General features: G+C 42.6%; 3 protein-coding genes and 1 long non-coding RNA gene across 4 annotated transcripts; 2 read left to right on the forward strand and 2 right to left on the reverse strand.

Moving 5' to 3' along the window:
* Positions 1-1,563: 1,563 nt before the first annotated feature.
* On the reverse strand, positions 1,564-10,948 carry LOC148935447 (uncharacterized). The gene is made up of 3 exons (XM_011645474.2): positions 7,484-10,948; positions 5,463-5,709; positions 1,564-3,106 (listed from the first exon to the last, which is right to left on the reverse strand). The coding sequence occupies exons 1-3, from the start codon at positions 8,740-8,742 to the stop codon at positions 2,822-2,824; spliced, it is 1,791 nt and encodes a 596-aa protein (XP_011643776.2). The 5' UTR covers positions 8,743-10,948; the 3' UTR covers positions 1,564-2,821.
* On the reverse strand, positions 5,571-17,297 carry lmgA (anaphase promoting complex subunit lemming A). The gene is made up of 4 exons (XM_089081910.1): positions 17,042-17,297; positions 16,743-16,862; positions 15,601-15,770; positions 5,571-5,709 (listed from the first exon to the last, which is right to left on the reverse strand). Exons 1-3 carry the CDS (start codon positions 17,058-17,060, stop codon positions 15,655-15,657), a joined length of 255 nt encoding a protein of 84 aa, XP_088938036.1. The 5' UTR covers positions 17,061-17,297; the 3' UTR covers positions 5,571-5,709; positions 15,601-15,654.
* Positions 10,984-17,034, forward strand: LOC148935448 (uncharacterized). Its single transcript, XR_016140434.1, has 2 exons — positions 10,984-11,049; positions 15,573-17,034. It is a non-coding gene; the product is annotated as an uncharacterized LOC148935448 (long non-coding RNA).
* Positions 17,298-18,330: 1,033 nt separating the features above from the next.
* Positions 18,331-23,163, forward strand: Mnn1 (menin 1). The gene is made up of 4 exons (XM_011645475.2): positions 18,331-19,504; positions 19,877-20,187; positions 20,277-20,416; positions 20,598-23,163. The coding sequence occupies exons 1-4, from the start codon at positions 18,940-18,942 to the stop codon at positions 21,400-21,402; spliced, it is 1,821 nt and encodes a 606-aa protein (XP_011643777.2). The 5' UTR covers positions 18,331-18,939; the 3' UTR covers positions 21,403-23,163.
* Positions 23,164-25,078: the final 1,915 nt, after the last annotated feature.

The following is a 25,078-nucleotide window of genomic DNA, read 5'->3' on the forward strand; positions in this document are numbered from 1 at the left end:
AAGAATGTTCTTCGCATTCATTTTGCATATCATAAATTTGCTCATTACAGCAGTTACAATTTGTTACTAGCCTTTAAGCACAAAACTGTTTTGAAAGAGAAATCAATTTTTAGGAACGTGGCGCATTTTTTATGTCAAGTCTTCAAATCATGTTAATCTGTCGATGACGTATGCGTTTTTCTTTACGTGGAATAAGATTCTTTCTTATAAAGCTTGTGATATGTATTTTGTGTATGTGTGTGATGGTCCCCTTCGAATTGGGACAATTTGTTCTTATATTTCATGAAACAAAAAAAAATATCTTACGTTATCGCGTAAAAAGAATTTAAAGATAATTTAGCTCTGGCAGCTTCAACTTTATTTGTTGTGTCTCGTGTATATGTAAAGCGTTGACAGCCGATGGATGTTGAAAGGCAGAATTGTAATTGTGAACATAATTTAAACATAAATTAAAAATGCGATATATAAATTGTACAGCGAAGAAAATGCATGAGTCGCAGCGTTCATCGACAATTCCTTCATATGAAAGTTTATAAGAATTCTTCTTTAATAGCAACGCGGTGCCAAAACTATGTAATTCATGAAAAAGAATAAAAATTAAGTAGAAAAGAATGTCCAAGCTCATCGTGAAATTAAACTCTCAACGTTATATTTTTGCAATTAATGCCAAACATTTAAATGTCAATATTAATATTATAATATCAATATTAGTTTTATAGAATGTTGTAAAATAGATAAAAAAATGTTTCCTGTTTTTGATTTTTGAATTGAGAAAGGAAATGTATTCATCGCGTGTCGGTAACAAAGGTATTTTACTTATCAAAGTCAGTAAATATTAATTATCTTAAATGAGAAGGAAAAACCAGATTGAAAAATATTGGAAAAGAAAGCAAACAGTTTCACGAAACGTGACGAAAGATATTTAATCGTTATAAATTTATTAAATATTTTCTTGATAGTTTGAATTAATTTTTAATTCTTAATTTTTCAAGGTTCTTGATTTCTTTGATTCAAGTTTTCACAATTTTGTAATTGTAATTTTTGAAATATTAAACTTTTAAACTTTAAATAAAAACTTCTTTGTTAAGATTAATTTTTTATCAATTTTCATGCATTTAAATATTTGTGTCGCCTAAAATACTTATCTACATCAGAAAATTTATTAACTGGCATTTTGTGTAAAAATATGTGAAAATTACATGTGCAAAAGTATCTAAAGATGCTCTTAATGCATATTTTATATTTAAAATATAGAAATATTATATTAAATATTACATAAAAATAAAAAGAATATTGATATACTATGCAATATTGAAGTTAATATAATACGAATTATTGCGACACCTTATATGACGCAAGAGCCTCGACAGCAATTTCTCCGTTGTTTGTCCTATTATTGTACTATTTATTTCCGTACACACCCTGTTGACGGCTGCATTAAAACGAGATACAATTTGCATATATGCAAGTAGGTGCAGCATTGTCGATCGCCAACTATCTGTGTCAGGACAGGCGCATACAAGAAAAGATGCGTTACGCAACGCTCGTTACTACGTGTCAGCGTGTATTTAAATTAAGTCTCATTTATTTTGCATAATCTTACATATCTTTACACACAGCTCGTACTAATCTACACGAAAGGGCGCAGCGGAACATTGATAACCTTAACTTTCTTGAAAAAATGCCGTACACATTAAGGCTTACTGTTATATATCTATAAGGCTTGCTTTATATTTGTATGTCTGATGTCTATCAGAAATTAAGCATTTAAAAATTTAACATTAAATATTCCTTTTTCAAAGACAAATGTTTTAATCCTCTACGTGTACGGCAAATCTAAAAGGTAACCCTATTTCAGCATCGAGGATGAGCTTCACGATGGGTTTACAACAATATAAAAAAGATATGGAAGAAAAGAGATTATTGTGATTCTTTCGGTTTCACTAGCCGTTTCTCGGCTAGTGAAATCGAAAGTAATATCACGCTATTTCTTGGATCAGAATACAAAAGAATCGCGATACTTTGGGCTCGGATCTGTTACAATTGCTCTACGGCAGAGCGGAGTCTCGGAGAAATCTTAGTCCGCACAAATGGATGCGATTATCATCAATCAAAGGCCCCTTCGAGCGTTATCACAAATAGAGAGGAGAGCAGCGCGTCGAGCTGAAATCAGCTCTCTCGCTCGCGGCAATCGAGTCCTTCCTTATTTAGAGCGTAATATATGCGTGTTGTTATTGCAAATGTTGTTATTGCAAATTGGCAAGTCGATACGCTTCTCCAGGCTGGGAGTAGCGGTTGTTATCTCGCATACGCAAAATAATCTTCCCATGATGGCGGTTGAACTATTGCGGTCTTCCACCGTCGAGTTTCGATTCAATCCTTTCATGCTAAAGTAGCGGTCATAATCCCCAAGCGACGGCTACCCTAGATAGTTACGCAGATAGCGCTGTGCGCGACCACGACTAATCTACCGCGAAATGATCTTCCAATCAGCCGATCGATTCGATCGTCTGTTCCGGTCACCAGTTAAAGAACATGGAACGAACCAAATCATTTAAGATCGCAATCTTGAATAACTCTCTGCAAGTGACATTGTGATTTCCCTTAGGAATCAATAATCCGCAATTGAATGTCACGATGCGTGCAGGCGCAGATCACCAGTTGTGATATCAGGATGCCGGAGATCGTCACATTTATTTCCATGCGTCTTTCGAGATCTTTTCTCGTATTCAAAGATAGTGACGCTCATCGAAACGCCGTTCTAAGTGCGATGAGAGGACCGAGACCTTCTCGAATACTTCTTCCTCTCGGTAACGATACGTCAAACGGCCCCGTACTCCTCGCTCGACGGCGATTCGTCGCTGGCCGATGGTCTGGGTGGTCGGGGCGGTCGTGGCGGTCGATGATGATGCAATGTGGGCGCCGGTCTTCTCGGTGGTGGCGGTGGATGCACTCCGTAAGACGTGTCATCCCCTTCCTCGCTGCTGGGTGATGGAGAAGGCGCTCGATCCTCTTGCTCCTGCAGCAGCTGCCGAAACTCTTGTATCGACTCGTTTAAAGACCACAGCTGCGATAATAACGAGAGATCCAATTGTCGCAGACCAAACTGCAAATGCAAAAAAAATTATTGTAATATTGACAATTGAAAATTAAAAATAAAGATTGAAATTATTGCAGTGAGTTTTCATTGGACACGCAAAAGTGATTTTTATACTTTTCTAACAGCAAGAACATAACTTTTGGCGTGAAAGAAATTTATTTTTCTATGGCATCATTGAATTAATTTTCATATTAAATCTCAATTTCTGATTAGACATAAGCGTCGCGCATTATTTATAATATATCTCTCGCACAAGTTAAAAGAGAAAAGATTAACTGTTATACATTTGCTAACTCTATAGGATCATTGTCCTGCATAATTCATGACTTTTCTTTATTGTTAGCCACCGCGATTGCTGCGAAATTTCACGTAGGGTAGATGAGACGCATTCACTTTTACCATACGGTCACCAAGGTAAATGTTGCCTCGTGATTTGCAGACTGAAACGACGCATTTTCAAGCAACTCGGCAGTCCCCTGGCCGTGGGAATCGAGAAAGAGAGTGTTGTATACGCGCGAGACGCGCAAAATGAGAATGGGAAGAGTAGTATGAGAGACGAAGGAGAAACGAGGCTGGGAGGAGGAGAAAGACGACGAGACGACGAGGAGTAGAAGAGAGAACGAAGGTGAAAAGGAGCGAGCGAGGAAAAGAGAGTACGGAGGAGTGGAATCACGCCTAAGGGAATGTAGCGTGGGAGCGGCTGTGCCAGCTTGGTTCGCTTGGTTCGTGCCTCTGGATTGACTATTAAATTATTAGCCCAACTTAGATACGCGAGTCGAGATGTTGACGCGAGCGGAGAACCAACGAGAATGTTTATCACGAGAGCTCTTCTCCTTTCTCGGAGATCTCCTACTCGAGTGTACTGTGTACCGTTACAGTTAATTTTGGGAAGATTGCCGCAACGCTAAGCGAATGTGGTCGATGTGATACAATAATTTTGTAACGAAACGAGGCTAAAACGACTCGTAGGATCGCTGGGTCAACAGTACGCTCGTTGCCGAAATAATAATAATCAAATAAGGATTGTCGAGTTGTTAATGAGACGTCTGCAAATAGATATAGCAGCAATTTTATTCGAAATGAACGGCCGGTTGGAATTTCAATCGTTATATCGCTAATCGGCGTAGAGGAGTATGGCGTGTAACTAGCAGCGGGCACGTGAAGTAGTGTTTGCGCAGCAAACTTGCAAGGTAATAGCTATTAAAAAAGCGGAGCCTCCGCTCACGGCGAGTGATATAAGCGCGTCCTGTCTTTCTCTAACGCGGCATGATACTCCGGTTTCCCTCGCTGTTTATGATCCCACGTATAAAATACACGCTCATCGCGCTCCGCAATTTGCTCACACGCGATCGCGGTCCCGAGGTAACGGGTCGGCCAGGTCGCCCAAACGGATGCGGAAGAACCGGGAGAAAAAGACAAGAGAGCGCGGCAGAGGTGGACAACGACGGCCGAGGTGGAAAATGACGACGGTTTACGGAACGTGCTCGGACTGAAGATGGAAATCGAAGATAAGGAGTGGCGAGTGGGTCAAAGCTCACAAGATGGTAACAATGCGAAAGATAAAAAAGAAATCAGAGGCGAAAGACAATATAGAGAAGAAATATACAAAGCGCAAAAATTATTAAATGCAGGAATGATAATTGACAAAATAAAAAAGTAAGATAATTGAAAGATCTTTAAGAAGATTGCAAAATCTTTATGTGGAAATATTTAGGTGATCTGGGCATAAATCTACGTCGCGAGGAAACGAGAGTGCTGCAAATAATTTGCGCAGTTTCCATCGACGATAATAGAAGAACCGCCATGGTCATTTTTAAATCGCACGTGCTTGTTGCACGTGGCGACGTGGAATTTTCCTGCATGCCTATAAATATGTTTCGCGTCGCGGTAGATGACTAATGGTTTCTATTAGAGTTAATGCCTGCTGTTATAGGATGCATCATATCACCAATTTGAAACAGCATCGACAATTTAGCGACTCTCGAATAATATATTGCTGCATACGTCGTAAAATATATATTATCTTCAAATGCATTCGCGATCCTAGAGAATTTAAATCCGTTCCTTCCTTGTTAATTATCAGAATCAATTGCTTCATCATTTAACGATCACATTCGTGATTCGTGAATTATTACATGCAAAAAATTTTTAAGCGTTCTATATATTTGTCTATAAAATCCTAAGCTCTAAAGTTGAATTAATTTTAATAACGGGGAAAAATCAAGATTCTTTTCTCTTACGAGCTCGCTGTCGCTTGCGAACATCGAGGGATGCGTTTTCTCAATTGGCACAATGAGAAATGCCGCATTCCTCGATGTTGGCAAAGAAGCGAGAGAGTGCGATTCTAGAGGACGAGTAGTACCATTTCTCTCCTGAGCACCGCCAGTTGGGTATCTAGAGTGGTCAGCTGTCTGGCAGGTGGTGATGGCCTCGATGACGACGATTGTTGCGACGTTTTACCGCTTCTTTGGGATTTACTGGACGATCTTGTGGGCGGTGGAGGTGGCTCGCCATTCTCGCTGCGCCCGCCGCTCAGATTGAAGCCGCTCAAGCTTCTTGGTAACGGGGGTAATCCTTGCAGGGAAGACATCGCGATTCTTTCTTGTATACTGAAACAAATGTAATATTCCACCAACTTTTAATGGCGAACTTATATTTTGCAGAAACGAGACATTCGGCACCTCTCGGTGAATGGGACGATGCAATAAGTTGGCAAAGTAACGTTATCAATAATTACAAGTTTAATAATATATATATATTTATAAATGCATGTAACATATTAATCAATAAATTAATATATTATATCTCAAATAATAGGATGTTTTGACTTTTAAAATGAATCTTGTTTTCCGACCGTGATGTTGTGGGTTGATGATAGATAAAAATAAGAAGGAAGTGATAAGGATAAAATTTTGTTGATACTCGGGGAAAAAAACTACGAGTCGAATGTTCTTTCCTGTAAATTGCCATAGGCGGATTGAAAGCCGCAGGAAACGGGGATACCGTTACGCGATCATCCTATGGAATAAAAATCGATCTGTCTTTATAAGTGTCGGCCGTCCGCGGTCGAAGAAGGCGGGGGATTTGGCGAATGACTCACTTTGCCCTGCGGTTATTATCATCGCGTGCACATCGCGGAAGTGCGCGAAATCCGTCCAATCGTTCTTATCGACGTCGATATCCGTTCGGCTTCGCGGCTTGTTTGCCTCGTCTTATTTTCCGCATGCTGAGATGAGATTGATTCGATATACGCCGACAAGTGCAGGCGATACCGATCCGATACGCGTACAGCGGTTATAGAGAGTGATATCGGTTCAGAAGATTTAAAAAAAATTACAATTCATGAACTAAACTATTCTCGATTGAGAATGGGAAATTTGCAGCCTCTAGGTTTTTGCACTTACATATCTCTCAAGGGATGAATGTCTCCTCTTTTTTTTTTTTTTTTTTTTTTTTTTCCATTCAATTGTTTAATCTGTAAAATTTGCGTATATATAATTTTCACCATCCAAAAGCGGGTGTAGCTCGATTTTTCAAAATTTCATGAATAAAAAATTAAGGATGATTCGAGGATTGTTCCGAGGACAGAATAGAAAAGGGAGCATAAAAGCATAGTTTCTTTTTTGATTACTCGACTAATGAGCGGTTGGTTTTTACGGTCGGTCGACATGGCATTTGTTGGGCGACGCGAGAAAGCGGTGCACTCGTGAAATCGCTGGATCGTTGAATTCAGAACGCGTGCAACAAAGTGCGACCCTGCAACTATCACGACTCCCCGATAATTAATACATCGTTAGCGCCCGGGAGTCTCGTGATCGTTATGTGATAGATCGCTTATCTAACATCGTGCGGCATTTCAACATTTTCCTCATTACATTATTTGGAATATAATCTGAAAATGTTAAATCATTTGGACAAGTTTATATTGAACGTATTTAAATCAGACTTAAAAATTCAAGATTTCTCAATTAACTTTTTAAATTAAAATATCAAAATGCTTTTTATCTCGGAAGCTTCTTTCACAATTATTGAAGTTCTATCGCTGTACAGATGAAGCAATCAGAATACTGAAATGCAGAAAAACGAAAATAAATAATTATTGGAAATTAAAGCATTGTCAATAGTCGTCAATAGTCGTCACAAATCTGTGAAAAAGCATTTCTCAATATTAATTTTCTTTCTTGTTATGAATGCAATCTGCATTATACATGATTTTTTAAAATAAAACATAGCTTTTATAATTTATTTAATCAATAGAAAACTTTTAAATTTGTATTATTTAATGAATAAAAGAGTCTTATTCATCATTGATACAGTTTAACTGCCACAACGAATGTGAGTACTTTTAATTTCAAGATTTCCAGCGATAGCACGATTCTCTACCTGATGAAATCAAGATCAGTGATCCTCTCTTCTTCGCGATGATCATAACCGTTGACGCGATTCCTATCGACGATTTCATCGTCGCCCTCATCTCCGTGCAGAGTGATCTGCGTGGAGGAGTAACGGACACCCGCCTCCAGCCAGTCCTGCCGATGGATATTGTTATCGCTGTCGTTGTCGTTGCTGTCCTCCTGATCGCTGGGCGCGATTTTACGCTCTGGTTCGTCAACGACGAGCACCGTGGTGGCGGCGCGGTCAACGCTCGAGACGCTCGTCGATCTTTCGATCGAGGATACAGTCTTGACACCGCCGTTCCCGACAGCCTTTCCACTCGTCACGAACGCTTCCTGTTGCTGTTGCTGCTGCTGCTGCGATTGTTGCTCGCTACCAGGACACGACCGGCACGTGGGCGTCGGCCGGGTGTCGTGTCCGTCCGCTCTCTCTAGATTGCCGTTGCATTTTTCCGCGTGACTCAACGTGACTGGCCCGCCAGCGGAATCCGGACTGGAGGACGAGGCACGAGAGTCATCGTCGAGAGGCACGTTGACAGTTCTGACCACCGATGGCTTCGTCGTTGTCGTTGTTGTCGACGTTGTCGTCGTTGTCGTTGTTGTCGCTGCCAGCTCGAATTTCTCCGTCGAAATGACGATATTGTTTTCCTTTTGTTGATTCTTGTTGAACGAATCTTTGCATCGCTCACGATGGTTCAGCAGTCCGGTCAACTCTTTCCCGCGCGAGTTCCTTCGGATCTCCAGTCTGCGCTGCGGCCGTTGATCCTCAGTCAGGCTGTTGCGCTTCCGCACGATGTTCACCGGGACGTTTCCCGTAGGATAAATCTTTTCCGAACCGACACCGGATCTTTGATGTTGATCGTGAAAGGTGATAACTTTGTCTCTATTCTGCAACCGATTATCTTCGACATTTCTATCTGATTCGCGCGCCTGCTTGCGATCCCGTTGATTCTTGTCGTTGAATACATTCTCGTCCTTCGCGCACTCTTTGAGGGACTCGTACACGATCGTCCGTCCACCTGTTGCGTTCAATTGTTGTTGTTGTTGTTGTTGTTGCTGTTGCTGCTGCTGCTGTTGTACTTGCACTTGTTGGTCGGACCGCCAGGGTTTCGTGTTTGGCGGCGGTGGTGCTTGTCTAGTGGGACAGGGCGGCCTTGGCGATCTCTTAAGGGCCTCGGCAACCACCTGCCGACTCGGCCGAGGTGGTACCGGAGGTGGGTGAGGTCTCTGACTGGTTGCCAGCTGCATTCCGCTCGCTTTTCGGCTCGCCTAATCGCTCATTCTCGACAACACGTACGTTCAAGAACACGTTTTGCGAAACGTAGGCACTTCTTGAAGCGCGAAACGTCAGCGCTAAACTTGAAACAGGATTCTCGACTTGGAAATAATTCGATCGTCCGCGTTCCACTGCCTTTGCACCATTCGCGCGACGGCGATAACTTCCACAATGTACATTTATGAAGATTCACGTGGCACCTTAAGAATTTATTATGCGATGTCGCCGCGAAGTGAGCTCGTAAGATTTCCGAGGGTAATCCCGCGGTTGCACCTTGGTTTTTGGCTCGGCAATAAATTCCGCACTCTTGACTCGCGATTACGTCAATAAAAATATCTACGCTATTACTAAACGCGCCGCTAAATGTCAGCGATAATGCGAGGGTACCTTCACCTCGGGTGTAAAAGACGAGGACTGCGAGGTCCCCTTAAACTTCTCTGAAGATAAGAGGCGACGTTTATCATCTTTATCGCGCTCGTCTGTTTGTTAAGAATCGATCGAATGTGAAAAACGCGTGGTGAAATAAGCTCGGTGAGCAACAGAAGGCGTTCTACGTGCTCGGTAAACTTTCCGCGTCAGCGAGTGTTTCGTCACTCGCGAAATTCTTCAGATAAAACTTAATTCATTGTTTGTTTGCGACAGTGATATTTTGTTTCACTTTGCTGCGAAATCTGTGGCGTATTATCGGTCGCAGACATAGCAGACGTTCTATATTCTTATGACAAATCCATTCGCTCGGACGTACGTCTCGTGCGACGTGCGCGGAATTTCTGGGAATTCTTATTCGCTTAAAACGCACGAGCGAAAACACGAGCGTTAAATGCCGATCGGAGATGACGAGAATGTTGTGCAACGTCGCCACATGATTCCACGCTGTTGCGCCAGCGAAATCGCCGCAATCTCGCCGCGCGTACCCTCGATTTGCCGTTTCCTTCTCTTTCGCCTCTCTTCTCTTTCGTTTCTCCCCTCGAGTCTACCTCGTCCTCTTTATTCGTAAGCGGGTCGCGCGATCGGCGCCGATGCCTCGCGATATCGCCGATGCGATTTTGCATACAATTCTCGCAGGAGCCGCGAAACGAACGTTCACTCGTACGTTCGCCGATGTGGCTTCATGCGCGCATGGAGCTCTTCAATTTCCTCCCCCAAATTCACCCCCGCTGGATCGCGATTTTGCATACAAAATCATCGCATCGTTAAATATTTCTTTCGTGGAGCTGGTTAAAGCCAGCCTTAAAAAGCCAGCTTTGGGTTTTAGTGCGGAGATTACGCGCACGTAATTTAGCCTGACCTTCGAGATGATGTTACGGCCTCGATAACCAGCCTTTCTGTCTCGATCGTGCTTCTGCTTTCTTTTCGCGAAGAATATTCAAGCGAGCCGGACGAGCCCGGCTGTTCTTTAAGAACAAACGCGGCAACCTGACTTATCGCAAGTAAACTTTCTATCGCATACCCCGCGATTCACAATGCGCATATTCACAATTCACTCAAAAGTTCGAACTTATTCCGAGATCATCCTCATACGTCGTGTCTTCTTACCCTCCTTTTTTGTTTTTCAAGCGTATCCAAATTTTTGTCGAAAGTTCGGCAATTGACCTTCCTTATCGTCGACAAAGGAAGAAGGGAACATAAACTTTGTTACAAAGCAAAAAAAGAGTCCATGGAACGGATTTTAAATTCATGCGTTATTATTCCGAATAAAGGAAATTCTCGGTTCAGGTCACTTAGCCTTCGCGTCACCCACATCTCCGAGTCACTTCCGAGTCTCGCTTGACGTCACATCGCGTCTTTCACGTTTCAGTGCACCGAAATGTCGCCAGGCCCCATACTTTCTAACGCACAAACAGATCTGTGATTTGATTTCCCCTCCACCGAAACTACGTCGACGATTAAAACACAACTCGCGTTGGAAAATCCACCTTCCGTCAACTCCAAAAGTTTTCCCGCCCTCGTGGCATTGGGCGGCCAATCGCGGGGCGAACAATCGAAAAAAACTTCAATTCCCAGTGAACTAGAATCGAAGAACGAGCCGAAACGACGCGCGCCGAATGCCTTCGGACAGGTAAGAGCTAGAGCAACGACGATCCCGAGACCCCAGGCGGTATCCCCGATCCAGTATCTCCTCCTCCGTCCCGTTTCTCTCCCTCCTTCTCTTTCACCCGATCGCGCGCCTCTATCCTATCTTTCTCGACGGACCGACCACCGAGGACTGACTTTGCGGTCCCACAAACATCCTTCGCGATCGGAGGCCACGTGACTGGTCGAGCTCGAGTTCTCATCAGGTAGTCAACGAGTGTGCGCCTTGCGCACGTATGTGTATGTATGAGCGAGCGAGCGAGTAAGCGAATAAGGGACGAGAGAGCGAATAGACGAGTGAGTAAGCGTGCCTCTATATGTGTAAGATGTGTGTGTGTGTGCGCGCGCGCGCGTGTGTGTGTGAAGGCAACAGAAGGGAGCCCAAGACAGAGGGAAATGCAAAAGAGGACCTGCGGTTGACGGTGATGGTGAAGGTTCACCATCGCAGTCTCGTGGCGATCCCGTGGCATTACTGATCATGACGATGACGCGCGAGTTCTTGGCCTAGTAGGAAAAATGCGTAGCGCTCCGATCGCTCGGCGTATTACGTAAAATCGGCAGAGATCTCGGAGAGAAAAAGCGGTTACCGTTCTAAACTTTACGGAAAGCCGCGGTCACACTTTCTAGCGTCGTTACGGCGCTCAAGTTTCTTCTCCGGGGATGCTGCCTTTTCCGTAATATTTTCACGGCACGCCAGTCTCTCGACATTCGCTCCGAAGTCTCCGATGATGGAAAAATGAGAAAAAAATTTATATCTAAAAGAAAACTTAATTCATACCTTTTTGTTTGCCGCGATACTTGCGTAATTATAATTTCATTTTACGGTCGCATTATATCATCGATATAAAGCGTTTTCACAGGATCCGCTCGAATGGATACCGCGATTAGAATTCAATTATGCACCGAGCGTAATGCAATTAGCGCGCCCTAATTACATACGTGCACTCGCCCGAGATTGTTCAAATTTTATGTAAGCCGATTTCGCCGTGATTCCATAGAATTACGCGAGGCTCACGCTACACTTCACGGTATCCGTCACATATCGTTTCGTTTCTTTACATCATATATCCAGCGCAGGTGTAGCAGTTAATTACTCGCGAATGCGTTCATTTCGAAATACGCATTACTCGCATCGACGCCGAACGCAACGACGGCGATCCGCGATAAACGTGAACTTTCTAGAGTTCGTGAGGCATAAAGCGCCTTATCGATGATATCGGTTTCCATGCTTCGTCGGAGCACGAACGTCATTACAATTTCACATAAAAGAGATAAACGCGAGGTAAAGAATGCAACGTGGAAGAATTGCAAAGGAACGATTGCGTAGGAACGCGAACGTAAATACGAGGACACAAACGTAAAAACGTCTTTGATTAATACAAAATAAATAAATTAGGAATCATAAGTTAAAAGGCCACGAAAGTAGAAAGATTAGGAAATCGCGAGTTGAGGAACTAGGAATCACACGGAATTGGAAAGATCGAAAGTCACGAATTAGGAAGACCAGGAGTTATGAATTAAAATGATTAAAAATCATAAAATAAGGGGGGGACTAGGAGTCGCCGATCAATAGGATTAGAAGTCAGTTATGAAACGGAGTTCCCTCGGATTCGGAGCCGACCATCACGGGACCTCCATCCGTCTACCTCCAGCGTTGGGTGTAGGTGTACATCGCGACCGGCGGTATCGTTGTGGTATCGCGTGAGAGAGTAACCCATAGCGGACGGGGAGAACGAGATGGAGAAGGGAAGAGAAAGGAAAGGACTATCGCAGGACGGGGCGAACGAAGCGAGATGGAGAAAAGGGAAGGGACCTATTAGATCCCCTCCGCGCCTCGCCATCCTGCAATGGCACGGAGGTCCGTTCGCCAGTGCCGTAGCTTGCACTACGACATTCTGACTTCCTTTCCTTTCTTTTTCCCTTTTCTACGTTTCGAGGATTGCGGGAAGAGGATTCCAGAGGAGTGCGATTACCCTTAACTCGCACAATTCGCCTTAACGAAGCGATTCCTCTCCTTCGAAGCTCTCCCCTCGCGCGGCTCAAGTCGGCTCTCGGCCGACTTTGCGGGACAGCTTCAAACAAAGTTTTCCGAGCTGTTGAACATGAAGACACATTTTAAAGGTAATCTCGGTCACGTTTCTAGAATCGGTACTCGCGACGTTCCTCGGATGTTTCATAAACGTTTCCCGCCGCTGGAGCGAAGCGGGATCGGGGAGATAAGGCCAAGCGGTATTCCGCAAACTCGCATGCCTCACGAAATGAAGTAACCGCGATGATACGCGTTATCGGGGCGCGATCGCCGCCGCATATCGCCCGCCCATTCACGGCGCAATTAAGCCCGAAGAAGTGGCACGGCCGGGCCGGCCGGCCGGCCGGCCGGCTGGCTGGCTGGCTGGCTGGCTGGGAAAACGCGGGGCTCGGAATTTATTCACACTCTGTTTCGCTCTGGCTCAGGCAAAAACGACTCGTTCCACTTTTGCGACCGATCTCCCGCCGATAAAATGCAAATCGGCGCCCCTCTCCGTTTTACCATCCTTCTCCTCCCGCGCAATCCGGCCGGTTCCTAGACCGGTCGAAATCGGATCGTGAGCATACATCTGCATGTCGCTCGAAGAGCGTTCCCGCCTGACCGCGCTACCGCACGACGCGGCCGTCAAAACAAAATTCGATTACTGGGTCATGGGGTTTCGTCAAGTGCGTGTTCGAGAGGCGCGGGTTTCGAATGCCAATGTCAGGCGCGAGCTATCTTGCGAACCGTACTTGTTAAGCAGAGATTAAACAAAAAGATATCTTTCATTTACATCGATGCATAATCTCTTATTATATAAGCGATACGTAATTCCTCTGAATATACGATCTCTCTTTTCACCCGTTTTGAGAGTTAATAACACTTGTTGTTTTAATTAAAAATAATATACAGCGTTATCTCAAACTTGCTACTTTTAATAATACTTATATTTTTTTTTTAAATTCTATTACACCTGATAATAGCTGACAATATATAATAATAGCTTTTCAATTGCGATTCTTTCATTGGTTTATATAAAATTTTCGTTTACTTAAACATGACTCGCGCGTGCTATTCTCGTATTCTGTACTTTGGCCGTCGCTTTTATTCCGCCGCGTCGAGAGGAGTAGGAGTCCCGATAGCGGCTCTCCTTTTCGCGATCATAAATAATTCAGCCCCTCTGGCCGGCGTAAACGTGAGATTGACTCACAAAACAAGCGAAATAGAAGCATCACGTTGAAAATGCAACGTTAGCGCAATTGTCGATCCGGCTTTCCTTTTTTTTTTTTTACTATTCCCTCACGCTCCGCGTTCCATTAAATGCGACGGAGTTTCCTTGCGCATGATTATGCTGGCAAAACGCGCGTTCCCGCAATTAAAGCGAGAGAAAAAGGAAGTATCTCCCCCCCCCCCCTCTCCCTCTTACCCGCGGTTTCTCGACCCGGTGGGACCGCAGGAGAATGATTATGCGCGGCTATTACGTTACGTTCTTGAACACACGTGGGACAACAGGCGCGTATCGTCGAATACAACGACGAACTTATTAATAATTCAACAACCGACGCGTCACTCGCAGAGGCGCACGGATAACAGAGAGAAGACAAGCCGAGTCGCGCAAGTTAACCCTTTGAACCGACAGTCTTCTCTCTGGCACGAAGAGTATGAAGCATGCGAGGTCATCAAGAGGTGTCCAAATTTTCGCTGAGATCCACTCGAATCTTGTAAAAAACATTCCTTGAGAATTCCCGAATTTTTCAAATATTTTTGTTCACAAAATTAGAAAATTTCTTAAATTCAATTTTAAAATAAATTTATTATATACATTGTTTAGTGTGTTTCTTAATTACACAGGAAATAAAGAACAAAAATTAATTACACATGTTGCTGAGGTAGGAATTCTGAAGGCTACAAATATATGCTACAAGACATAAAGATTTAAGGGAATATTCAGAGATAATAGATTTTTCTTATTCCTTGTGAATTGGGGCGCACTAAAATTTTCTGACTCGTTTTTATCAAATTTTAAATATGTATATATCTATTACATATATACATTTTAAGTAAGAGTGTATACTAATTCGATTACAAATAGATCATTATTACGTTGTTCTGATGATCACATACGAGCGTGCACAACGGGTTGCCTTGCAACAGGCAAGCTCAGTTGTCAGCGGATGGATGACTCTAGATAAGCTGTTAGATAAGATAAAATTTTAGCATTATGACGCTTAGAAAACATACGCGTCATTTGCATGAGATTTATTATTCTTTCTATATATCTTCTTCCAGCACACAGATATGCTAAATCAATTAAACAAAAAAAAAAAAAAAAAAAAACACGTTAGAAAAAAACAACTATAAATAAATGAAAACGCTGTAAAGGATATGTGAATCCTGATAACGCACTTCTCTGTAGCATATATCCACAATTGATTAATGTTTAATCGCAATTTTTTTGGACACTAATCAGAAAATTTATATTTAATTGCCTAACTTAATTAATTAGCGACGTAAGCAATCGTTTTTGTCACCTGCTAGTTGCTTGATCGTCTTGACAGCCTTTTTTAGATTTAGATTCGATTGCATCCAAGTTTATGGGATATAGCATGAAAGATTAGCGTTCTCTATAGGCAGACTATAAACAGCAATATCTTCTTCTTATAATGACCGGTTCGATTTACGGTCTAATTTTTTCAAGAGGGAAATTTCACGGTCCGACAGGAGGACGAAGGGGTATGCAAATTGTTACCTGATCACTCGCTGCGTGCTGACACCTGCGGGCCCGTGGGACAAGCGACGGCGGTTACTCCTTGAACTTCCACTCCTGGCGACACATCGGACAGATGTGGCTGGTTTGCTGCGAGTGCAGCCACTTCATGATGCAATGTATGTGGAAACAATGCGAGCACTGCCCCCACACTGGAACCAACGGCGAGCGGTTAAATTAATTTCCTCGGTATCGGCGAGGGCGACCAGCGGACACCGAAGACAACATGGAACGCGCACCTGGCCGGTAGCGACGAGGGAGGGAGCGACGAAAGGACGGAAGGACGGACGTGCGTTATGCCGCGCGTATCGCGCATCGATACCGAGGGTGGCTAGGCCGAGGGTGAGGGTGAGGGTGAGGGTGAGAGTGAGGGTGCGGGACAGCGGCGCCTGCCAGCCGCGTTTTGTCCGCCGGTCGACCGGCACGCGTCGATCGATATCGCGCGCCGTCGCGGAGGCGGTTTTCTCGTAGTGGCGGTATTTTACGAGTAAGGCTCTGCGCACGATAGAGGAATAGAAATAGGGATTAGAAACAAGAATAAATGTCGAATTTTGGAAATAAAAAGTATGGAATGAAGATTAAACGTAATGCACAATGAACCCAAGTATAAGATACTAGCTATATATTTACTTATATCTATTTTACGTTATGTTTAATTTTTATACCTAATTTTTATTTCCAAAATTTAATATTTATTCCTTTGATTGAATGATTTATAGGAATTCGCACAAATATAAAACATATATTAAAATATATATATATGCGTATATTAAAATAGATTATAAATTGAAACACGTTTAATATTCAGTTTTCATTGGACACAAATCACAATCGTTTAAAGTAGATTGAAAAATAATACTTCGACAAAATTCCGATCAATTTGTTGTCCTGATTTAATCTTCGTTTCCACATGTTAATAATATATTAACAATACAAAATTAATTATTCTACTTATGGTGAGAAAATAAATATTACTTGGAGGATTCTTTACGTGTTTCCAATTAAAATTCGTATACTCTTCTAGGTTATTTTATATCGAAATAAGAAAATAGAAAATTTTCAGAGATAACAATTGTGAAGAGTTCATATTCTTAAAATATTAAAAGAATGTGTATCTCGGATACCTAATGGACAGTCATCCCCAGGGATCTTACAATCTGGACAGCTAGCGTCGAACGGCATTCTGCATATTCCGCAATTATCATCGTTCGCAATCCACCGCCAGGTGGCGACGCCAGTCCAACCTGAAGAAAGAATCATGGATATGATCTAAAAGTTCGAATAGCTCATGATTGAGAAAATGTACGAACGAGACGGAAGTCGACCGCGACATAACCACGAGATTATAAAAGTTTTACACGCCATTGCACGAAAATGTATAAAGCATATCTTCGACAATAAAACTTTTGCTCGGAATACTTACTTTTTATTGTTACCTTCATGACGGGGTTGAGATTGATCTCTCGAGAAGTACTATACGAGATGTGTGACGTGACGCGATTAGAACGTTTTTCTTTGCCAATTTCTTTTTCGATTCTCTGTTATCTTGAGTAACGTGGCAACAGCAAAAAAATATTCAGACACGGTTTTGTATTACAGAGCGATCGATTGACTACAACTAACAGAACAACGCGGAGCGATCAACTGGGCTGCGCCATCTTAAGATTTTTAATTGCGGTTCAACTCTCGAGTTGAGCTTACTTCAGACGATTTGTAATTCGCATAACTTCAAGATAGAAATTCTGTTTATATAACTTATTATACGCTGTATAGTAAAAAATATTTCAAAAAAAACAGAAATATAAATATATAAAATATAGATTTTATATTATTTAGATGCATGCGTATATGTATAAAATTTAAATATGCAAAATTATAAATAGAATTCTATTTCTTGAAGTCCGATACGAATTGAAGGTCATTTAATTGTAAGCGAATTTTGCATAACGTACGACTGACAATATTTATTTCAAACGAAATGTTAAAGAAATAATATATAAAATTAACTATCATTTACTAAAAAATTAACAAAAATTAAACGCCTCAAATTTAATCTGTTTACTATTTTTGGTCTGTTTATTTTTAAAAAATAAACTATAATTATAATAACTATAATGAAAAATAAAATATAAAATATCTAAAGAAAATTAAAATAACTTCAGGTTATATTAATTAAAGTTACTTATATTTTTATATATCGATATCCTGCAAATATGTATTTTCAAATATATATTTACATTTGTTATCAGGAACATAAGCGGCATATTTTTTGCAGCATCGAGAATAGCATCTATCGAATATTCCATCGGCTTCCATTTGAAAAGTGATTTTTCACTTTATTCCTCGCGATGAAAATTACGTCTATCGAACAGCGCTCTCTTTTTCCGCGCGGAAACTACTATTCCGAAACTCTATTGCCTTCAATTTTCGCTTCGGAAAGTGCGAAAGTGATGTTTGTCTATTTCATCATAAGTGTCTATTTCATCATAAGAAATAATTGACGTGACGACACCCACATGCGAAATGAGCCGCGGCGCAGCGCGTTAATCAATTCTCTTTCCTCTCCCATTACGTATCTATTATTTCCGAAAAAGCGGAAGGCCGATTGGCTGTTTTCCGTGTTTATTGCGCGTCGGAGAAATCAGACCACGCGCCCACCGAAAATTCTATCGGTTTCCATCGGGCTTCGACCCGTGACCGTGACGCGGCGCGACGGTACCGGTCGAATGAAAAGGAAGCGCGCTCCTAGCTCCTATCTGAGAAGGGTTCCTGGTTCCTCGCGCGCAGCGGTGGAGCGCGGCGCCGCTGGACGGCCACGGTACGGCACAGCACGGTGCGGCACCGTACAGCGCGTCGCAGTACGGTCAGCAGCGACGAGAGCGGGCGACTGAAACAGAGGAGAGGAAGAAGAGGAAGGAGAGCGCGATCACTGGCGGCCGAAGATTTCCGTACGGACGACGCGAGAGACCCGCGCAACGCCGGGCGACCATTCACTGGCGGAGCGGAGTAACGCGCGCGCGTTGACCGGACGAGTCGGCGGATCCGACGTGGCCGCCCCGTTGCGAGCTCGCGCGTGATTTTCTGTCAGAAGTCGGCCGCCGGAGAGACACGCACGGCGCGATATGACGAGTCTGACACGGGCGTCGTAGGTCGACCGTGGTCGCCGCCGCGGTCGCCGTCGTCGTTGTCGTCGTCGCCGTCGTCGTCGTCATCGTCGTCGTCACCATCGCCGTCGCCGACTTCCATCAGCAGGCAACGTCGTTCGCGTGCGTACGTGCGTGCTGTCCAACCTCCCAGTTCACGGCGGAGCCTTCGCACGACATGGCGGGCTTTCATGACAGGGACAGGGCCCTGTTCCCGATCCGGAGCATCTCCGCGATTGTCCAGATCTTCAAGAATCAGCTGGAGAATAGCGCCGAGCCAGACCTCGCGTTACTCTCGATCCTCGTAGGCGCCGTCGAGAACTCCCTGACGTGCAATCGCGTCTTTACGCCTCAGGAGAATGCCGTCTACGACGAGCCGAAGCTACCACCCGTCGAGTACCACATCGCCGAGGCGCTCTATACTAAATTCCACGCGGTGATCAAGGGTGCCGTGGATCTCACCGTGTACGACACCAAGTATGCCACGAGGGAGCTCGTGAAAAAGGTGTCGGATGTAATATGGAACTCCCTCACCAGAAGCTACTACAAGGACCGAGCGCATCTGCAGAGTCTCTACAGTTACCTGACGGCGAACAAACTTGACTGCTATGGAGTCGCCTTCGCCGTAGTAGCTGGTTGCCAGGTTCTGGGATTCAAGGACGTGCATCTTGCCATGTCGGAGGATCACGCGTGGGTTGTGTATGGAGAAGATGGTACAGAGACTGCGGAGGTTACATGGCATGGTACGTTGGCGCAAAGATTAGTTTTTTTATTTTTTTGTATTGGATTATCATGCCACCAAGAACAACACGATTATATAGAATACTCAAAGAATGTTTTTTTTAATGTTTTATATTTTTTCTTTTTTGTGAAATTTTGTGTGAAACATGATCATAGTACACAAGTACATATAATTTATATCTCAATTTTCAATTTATCTATTCTCAAAATTTGTTTATTATAAGTAAAATGATATTTCTATCTAAAATTCTTTGATATAAGATGGTAGAATCAAGAATCTGGATCTTTCACTAAAGTTATCTTATTGCTAAATATTTCACATATTCTTTTTAGTCATAAATAATTAAGATTGGTAACTGTAATTTATTTACCAGGTAAGGGAAACGAGGACAAACGCGGGCAATCAGTAGAGCCTGGTGTAGCATCTCGATCATGGTTGTATTTAAATGGCCAAGCAATGGTATGCAGTCGTGCTTTGGAAGTGGCCACCATAGTATCGGCTATAAATCCTAGTCTGAATGCGACTACTGACGCGGCCGAAGTGGCGTTGCTCCAGCAAGAATTACTGTGGCTGCTGTACGACTTGGGCCATCTAGCAAAATATCCCATGGCATTGGGTAATTTGGCCGAGTTGGAAGAGGCTGCGCCAACTCCTGGTAGACCACCACCGATAGATCTCTTTCAGGTTTGTGATTCTAAAATATTTAATATAGCAGCATATTGTTTATTCATACATCTACATACAGAAATATTCTGAACGTAATATTTTTGTAGGAAGCTGTAAGATCAGCAAGAAAATACTATGGAAACGCGCATGTCTATCCTTACACCTATCAAAGTGGATATTTGTATCGGCATGGATTACATGTAAACGCATTTGCTTCGTGGGCTGATGCCGCTGATGTTTTGCGAAAGTAAGTAGTCTGACACATGATTTTTTTTTAAATCTTTTTTGTATATCGTTACTGTGTTCGTTGAATTCACATATCTTTGAACAGTGGCGTTAATAGCGCCAATGAATACATTAAATATCACTTAATGTATTAATGCGAGAGTTTGTTAGCGCGGTGAATAATATAATTGTATGTGCGGCAGATACGATTACTCACGGGACGATGGAGAAATATACAAGGAATTGCTGGAGATCGCTAACGATCTGATACCACACGCGGTGCGCGTCGACGAGCGCTTACTACGGCAGCCACGTTGCTTCGCATACCTGCTAAGATTCTACGATGGCATTTGCCAATGGGAGGAGGGAGCCAACACACCTGTACTGCACATAGGATGGGCCCGCCCGCTGGTGAACACGATCTCCAAATTTGACGCCAGTATACGCGCTCAGGTCGTCATCGAATGTTATGAAACGGAAGTTAAGCAGAAAGAGGGAACGGCGCAGAAAAGGGAGACGACTCCCGAGGAGACTCTGAACAATAATAATAACAATTATTGTAAAACCAAGGAGAGGGGAAATGCGGCGCGGGATCTGATCAAGAGCCTAGAGTCCAAAGTACCCTCCAATTCGGCGTCAACGCATCCCAGTATCCAAGCTCTAACGGCGGCTTGTAGCGAAAAGATACTTAACAGAGATTATCTGCTACAGGGTGGCGGCGAGCCATTTGTCGCGCCGCCAGATGACGCTTTACCACCGGCGCCCTCCACCTCCCAAGAGAACGTCGAGCCCGAAGTGGAGGCTGACTCCGAGAGTGAGAGACCGAGGATAACGTTGTACAGCCAGAAGATGAAGGGTCTCAAGGATCTATTGCTCGCGGAGAAGCTCAACACCCAGGCGATCTCGCTACAGCTCACAGCACAGAGCCAGGTACAAATTGGTAAGAAGTCGCGTGGCAGCGACGACGTGGGAGTCAGTCAGCGTCCTAAGAGGACGCGCCGAGAATAGTATAAGATCTTCGACCGACGTTTCGGTATAGTGAAATATTGAAAGTGCCACCACACTTCTCGAGATTAAATCTCCGCTCGGTGAATACGAGCGGACACGGGACGCGAACGGCCAACTGTCCAGGCATGGTCTTCGCAAAACAGTCATTAAGGTATACCGACCTCCTCGCGCTCTCGGTGTCTCCCCCTGGGGCGCGGACTCTCCTCGGCTGGACTCCTCTCCGGAATCTCGACTCGAGAGCGTCGTGATGAATTTCGTGCCGTTTGATTTGAATAAAGCCCTCCACGGTGCTCCTCGTTTTGCAACGACGCCGCGGGTCCTTGCAAGACAACGTTTACGTTACCGTCGGGGATATATTGCCGTTAGATATATATATATAGAGTATAAAGTAGGTATGGAGAGAAAATTTGTAGAAAAGTACAAAAAAGTTTTCCCCGCTTTTTAAGTTAATAGAACAGAAATCACGAGTCGCTCTCTCTCGTTGTCTCGCGATCATCAACTCGTGATTCGAGTACTTTTGTGTGTAAATATTTCTCTATTGATTCTTCCACATTGCGTAGAATTGTGACTTGCGGTATAAAAATGGGGGAAAGAGTGGAAAGAGAATCGAATGTTGTACCTAATCTGTCTCCGCGGGTAGACCGATCTTTTTGGAGCACAGCTATTTATTCTACGAATTATACAATTTACCGACAAATGTCACCGACGAATGCGCTCGGTGGTCGTCGCTTTTGTCATACGTATATAATCTCTTGTTGCACTCTTATTTATTGATTCACGTTTTTTCTATTTGAGCTATTGCACTATTGATAATTACGATTGACAAGTTGCCGTTAATGTTTTTTACACTTGGTAGTTGAACTTCTGTTAGAATTACGCTTCTACAATCTAGTAAGGAAAACACATTCCACTCCGCATGTGGTGCAAACTAATTAAGTTCTTATCTTAAGGTATTTTAAGCATAAAATTCTCGCTTATTTTTATAACTATTTATTTTTCGGAATAATTGTAAGTATCTACGTTTATAAGACTTCTCTATTTTACTGTTTGTCGATAGGCGCGGAATGAGCGTTAGACAGTTTGTTATTCTGATCTTTGAATCTGAACTATCTGAAGTGTGTAAGATGATGTCGCATTTTACTGCGAAAGAGGATAGAAGTGCACTTTAGCACATTACTATCGCGTGTCGCTTGATCATCATCCGTATAATCCATGTAATCTCTCTTCCGTCTTAGCTTTTATTTGTCCGGTGATAATATCTGAAAACTGTCTGCAACGTCTTCATTCGCGCGCTCTAGAGATTAGTATTCGATTTTGTCTCTCGTTCTTTTTAATCCGTTTTTAATCGCGAAAAAAAAAAACAGAATGGTGACCCTTACGGTTGCACTTGTGTTGTGACTATGATCATGTTCAGTTAATCGTCGACCCATAGTAGTCATGCTTCTCCGATTATTAATCACCTTCAATCAGATGCGGTTCTACGATTCACTACGATTTTTAATTAATACTCTCTCGCGACTTTCACAGGTGATCGATACCCGATCACCTATTCATACTACGTAAAACTCTCTGCGTTCACATGCCGGACGCGGCCGGGATTCTTAGATGATGTTTAAAGCGGATTGTTGTAGAGTATGTTGTTGACAGGAATGAAAATATAATGTCCGAGCTGATCGACGATAACTTAATAATGAAGGGCGCTATCTTACTGTGATGCTGAATATATATACTATATATATATTATATATATATATATTATATTATATATAATAAAACAAAGTATATATATATATATATATATATATAAATATAATTATACGATTTAATAACCGTAGTTGATAATGGGCGACGCGATACGATCCCATAAACCGCCATGTCGCGACTATAAAACTAATTAAACGACCGTAGTATTAACTTTAATCAAGGAATATGAAACCGATATCGCAATGACAGTCCGTCGCCTGTGGCGCGCGCGCATTAAAATTCACGCAAGATTTTTCTGCGGAAAGAACGATGTAGTACATCAACGATTATTTTCGTTAAATATCGTTTTCATTATCGTCTCTCTCTTTTCTTTTTAGTATGAAACTTCATTGTTATTGCTGTAGCAATTGCTGTAGTTATTGCTGTCTTTCCTTTCTCTCGATGTGTACCGAGGCTGCGTTTCACCAATCAATCTGCTTCATCTAACTTCGAGCAGTGGTTTCTTGAGCAAAGATGAATTCAAGAGAGTCTCTTATTACAGGAAATTAAATAAGACCCGTTTAAGAATATTTGTAAGTGCTCGGCAATGCTCGGCAAGAGAAATTTCTGCTTAGAGCAACCACCTTTTTGATCATGACATATATAATCCCTTGTACATATATACCTTTTGTAAAATATTATATAATATTACTCATGTACAGCTCTTATATGTATAATCACTGCTCCGAATTGGCTACAGCGGATGTTGGTGTGACCGGCTCTGAAATAGAGGGAAATTCCGCGTGGGAGAGCAACGATTGCGACTCTTTAGAAACGTTTCATCCAGAGATAAAAAAATATGAGCCCCCGAGCTCACGTGCGTCGCAATCGCGATAGGAACTTCGCGATACGATTCTCCTTGATTCTCTTTTTTTTTCTCACATATACACACGTACACATACCCCGTATTCAGTATTCTTTCCTCGTCCACGATAACGGAGCGTTAAAGACTACAGGGATTATAATGTGCATAATGGTAGGGATAGTAGGTGAAGATATGGTGCATCAGAACAGTATTTTTGTATTTAACGGAGGACGCGCCCTCCGATCGACGATATTATCGGTGATGTTGTTTGCGAGCGTAGGAAATCAGAATGTAACAAATTGCTGGGACGTCTCGACGGCGGCCACGTTTATTGGCGGACTTATCATGAAGCGTTATATTTTTTCCGTAACTTTTGCCGGGATGTATTCCACCGGAATTGCGGCGATCATATGCGCGAGCTGGGCTAATCTTGCGTGCGAGTGACGACTTTGAGAAAGCAAAAGCGATGATGACGACACTCGGAAAATATTAAGATCATCACGCGAGATTTATTCGCTTCTTTGCCAGTCACGTTCTCTCGCCCTCGTTCGTGAACGATTGATCGACGAATTATGAGACACTTGCGCACAGGAAGGTTTCACCTTCACCCTCAAAAGCGTTCCTCGACGACTTTGAAATATTTTATTAACCGAACTCGCAGTATACATCCTTTAAGAAACGATTTTTAAATTTGCCTTCAATTAAAAACTAAGTCTTTCATGAACTTAATCTTTACCATATATGCTTTAAAATATGTAAAATATATATGTATATATTTATATATATAATATATTAAATATATTAACATGCTTTATATATTTTTTTACGTATACGTAGTATATAAAAAATATATAAAGTATAAATATATAAAATATATACGATATAATAATTTTCAATTTCGAACAAAGTAACAGATTTCAAAATCGTCGAAGGATTTTATTAAAAGTGGGTAAGGGTGAAATCTATATCTTCTAGAATGTGAAAAAATGTGTACACGGTAAATGATAGATTAAGCTCCATCTTTTTCATCTGTGCCCTTCTTACTTCCAATTTTTGCATCTTATCTTAGAAAATAGTACTCGCCATATACCTCTCTATTTTTTCTCATTCTTAAAAATATGACTGCTC

Source organism: Pogonomyrmex barbatus, unplaced genomic scaffold (assembly GCF_055798465.1).
Source record: "Pogonomyrmex barbatus isolate J1 unplaced genomic scaffold, ASM5579846v1 scaffold5, whole genome shotgun sequence".
Classification (NCBI taxonomy): Eukaryota; Metazoa; Arthropoda; class Insecta; order Hymenoptera; family Formicidae; genus Pogonomyrmex; species Pogonomyrmex barbatus.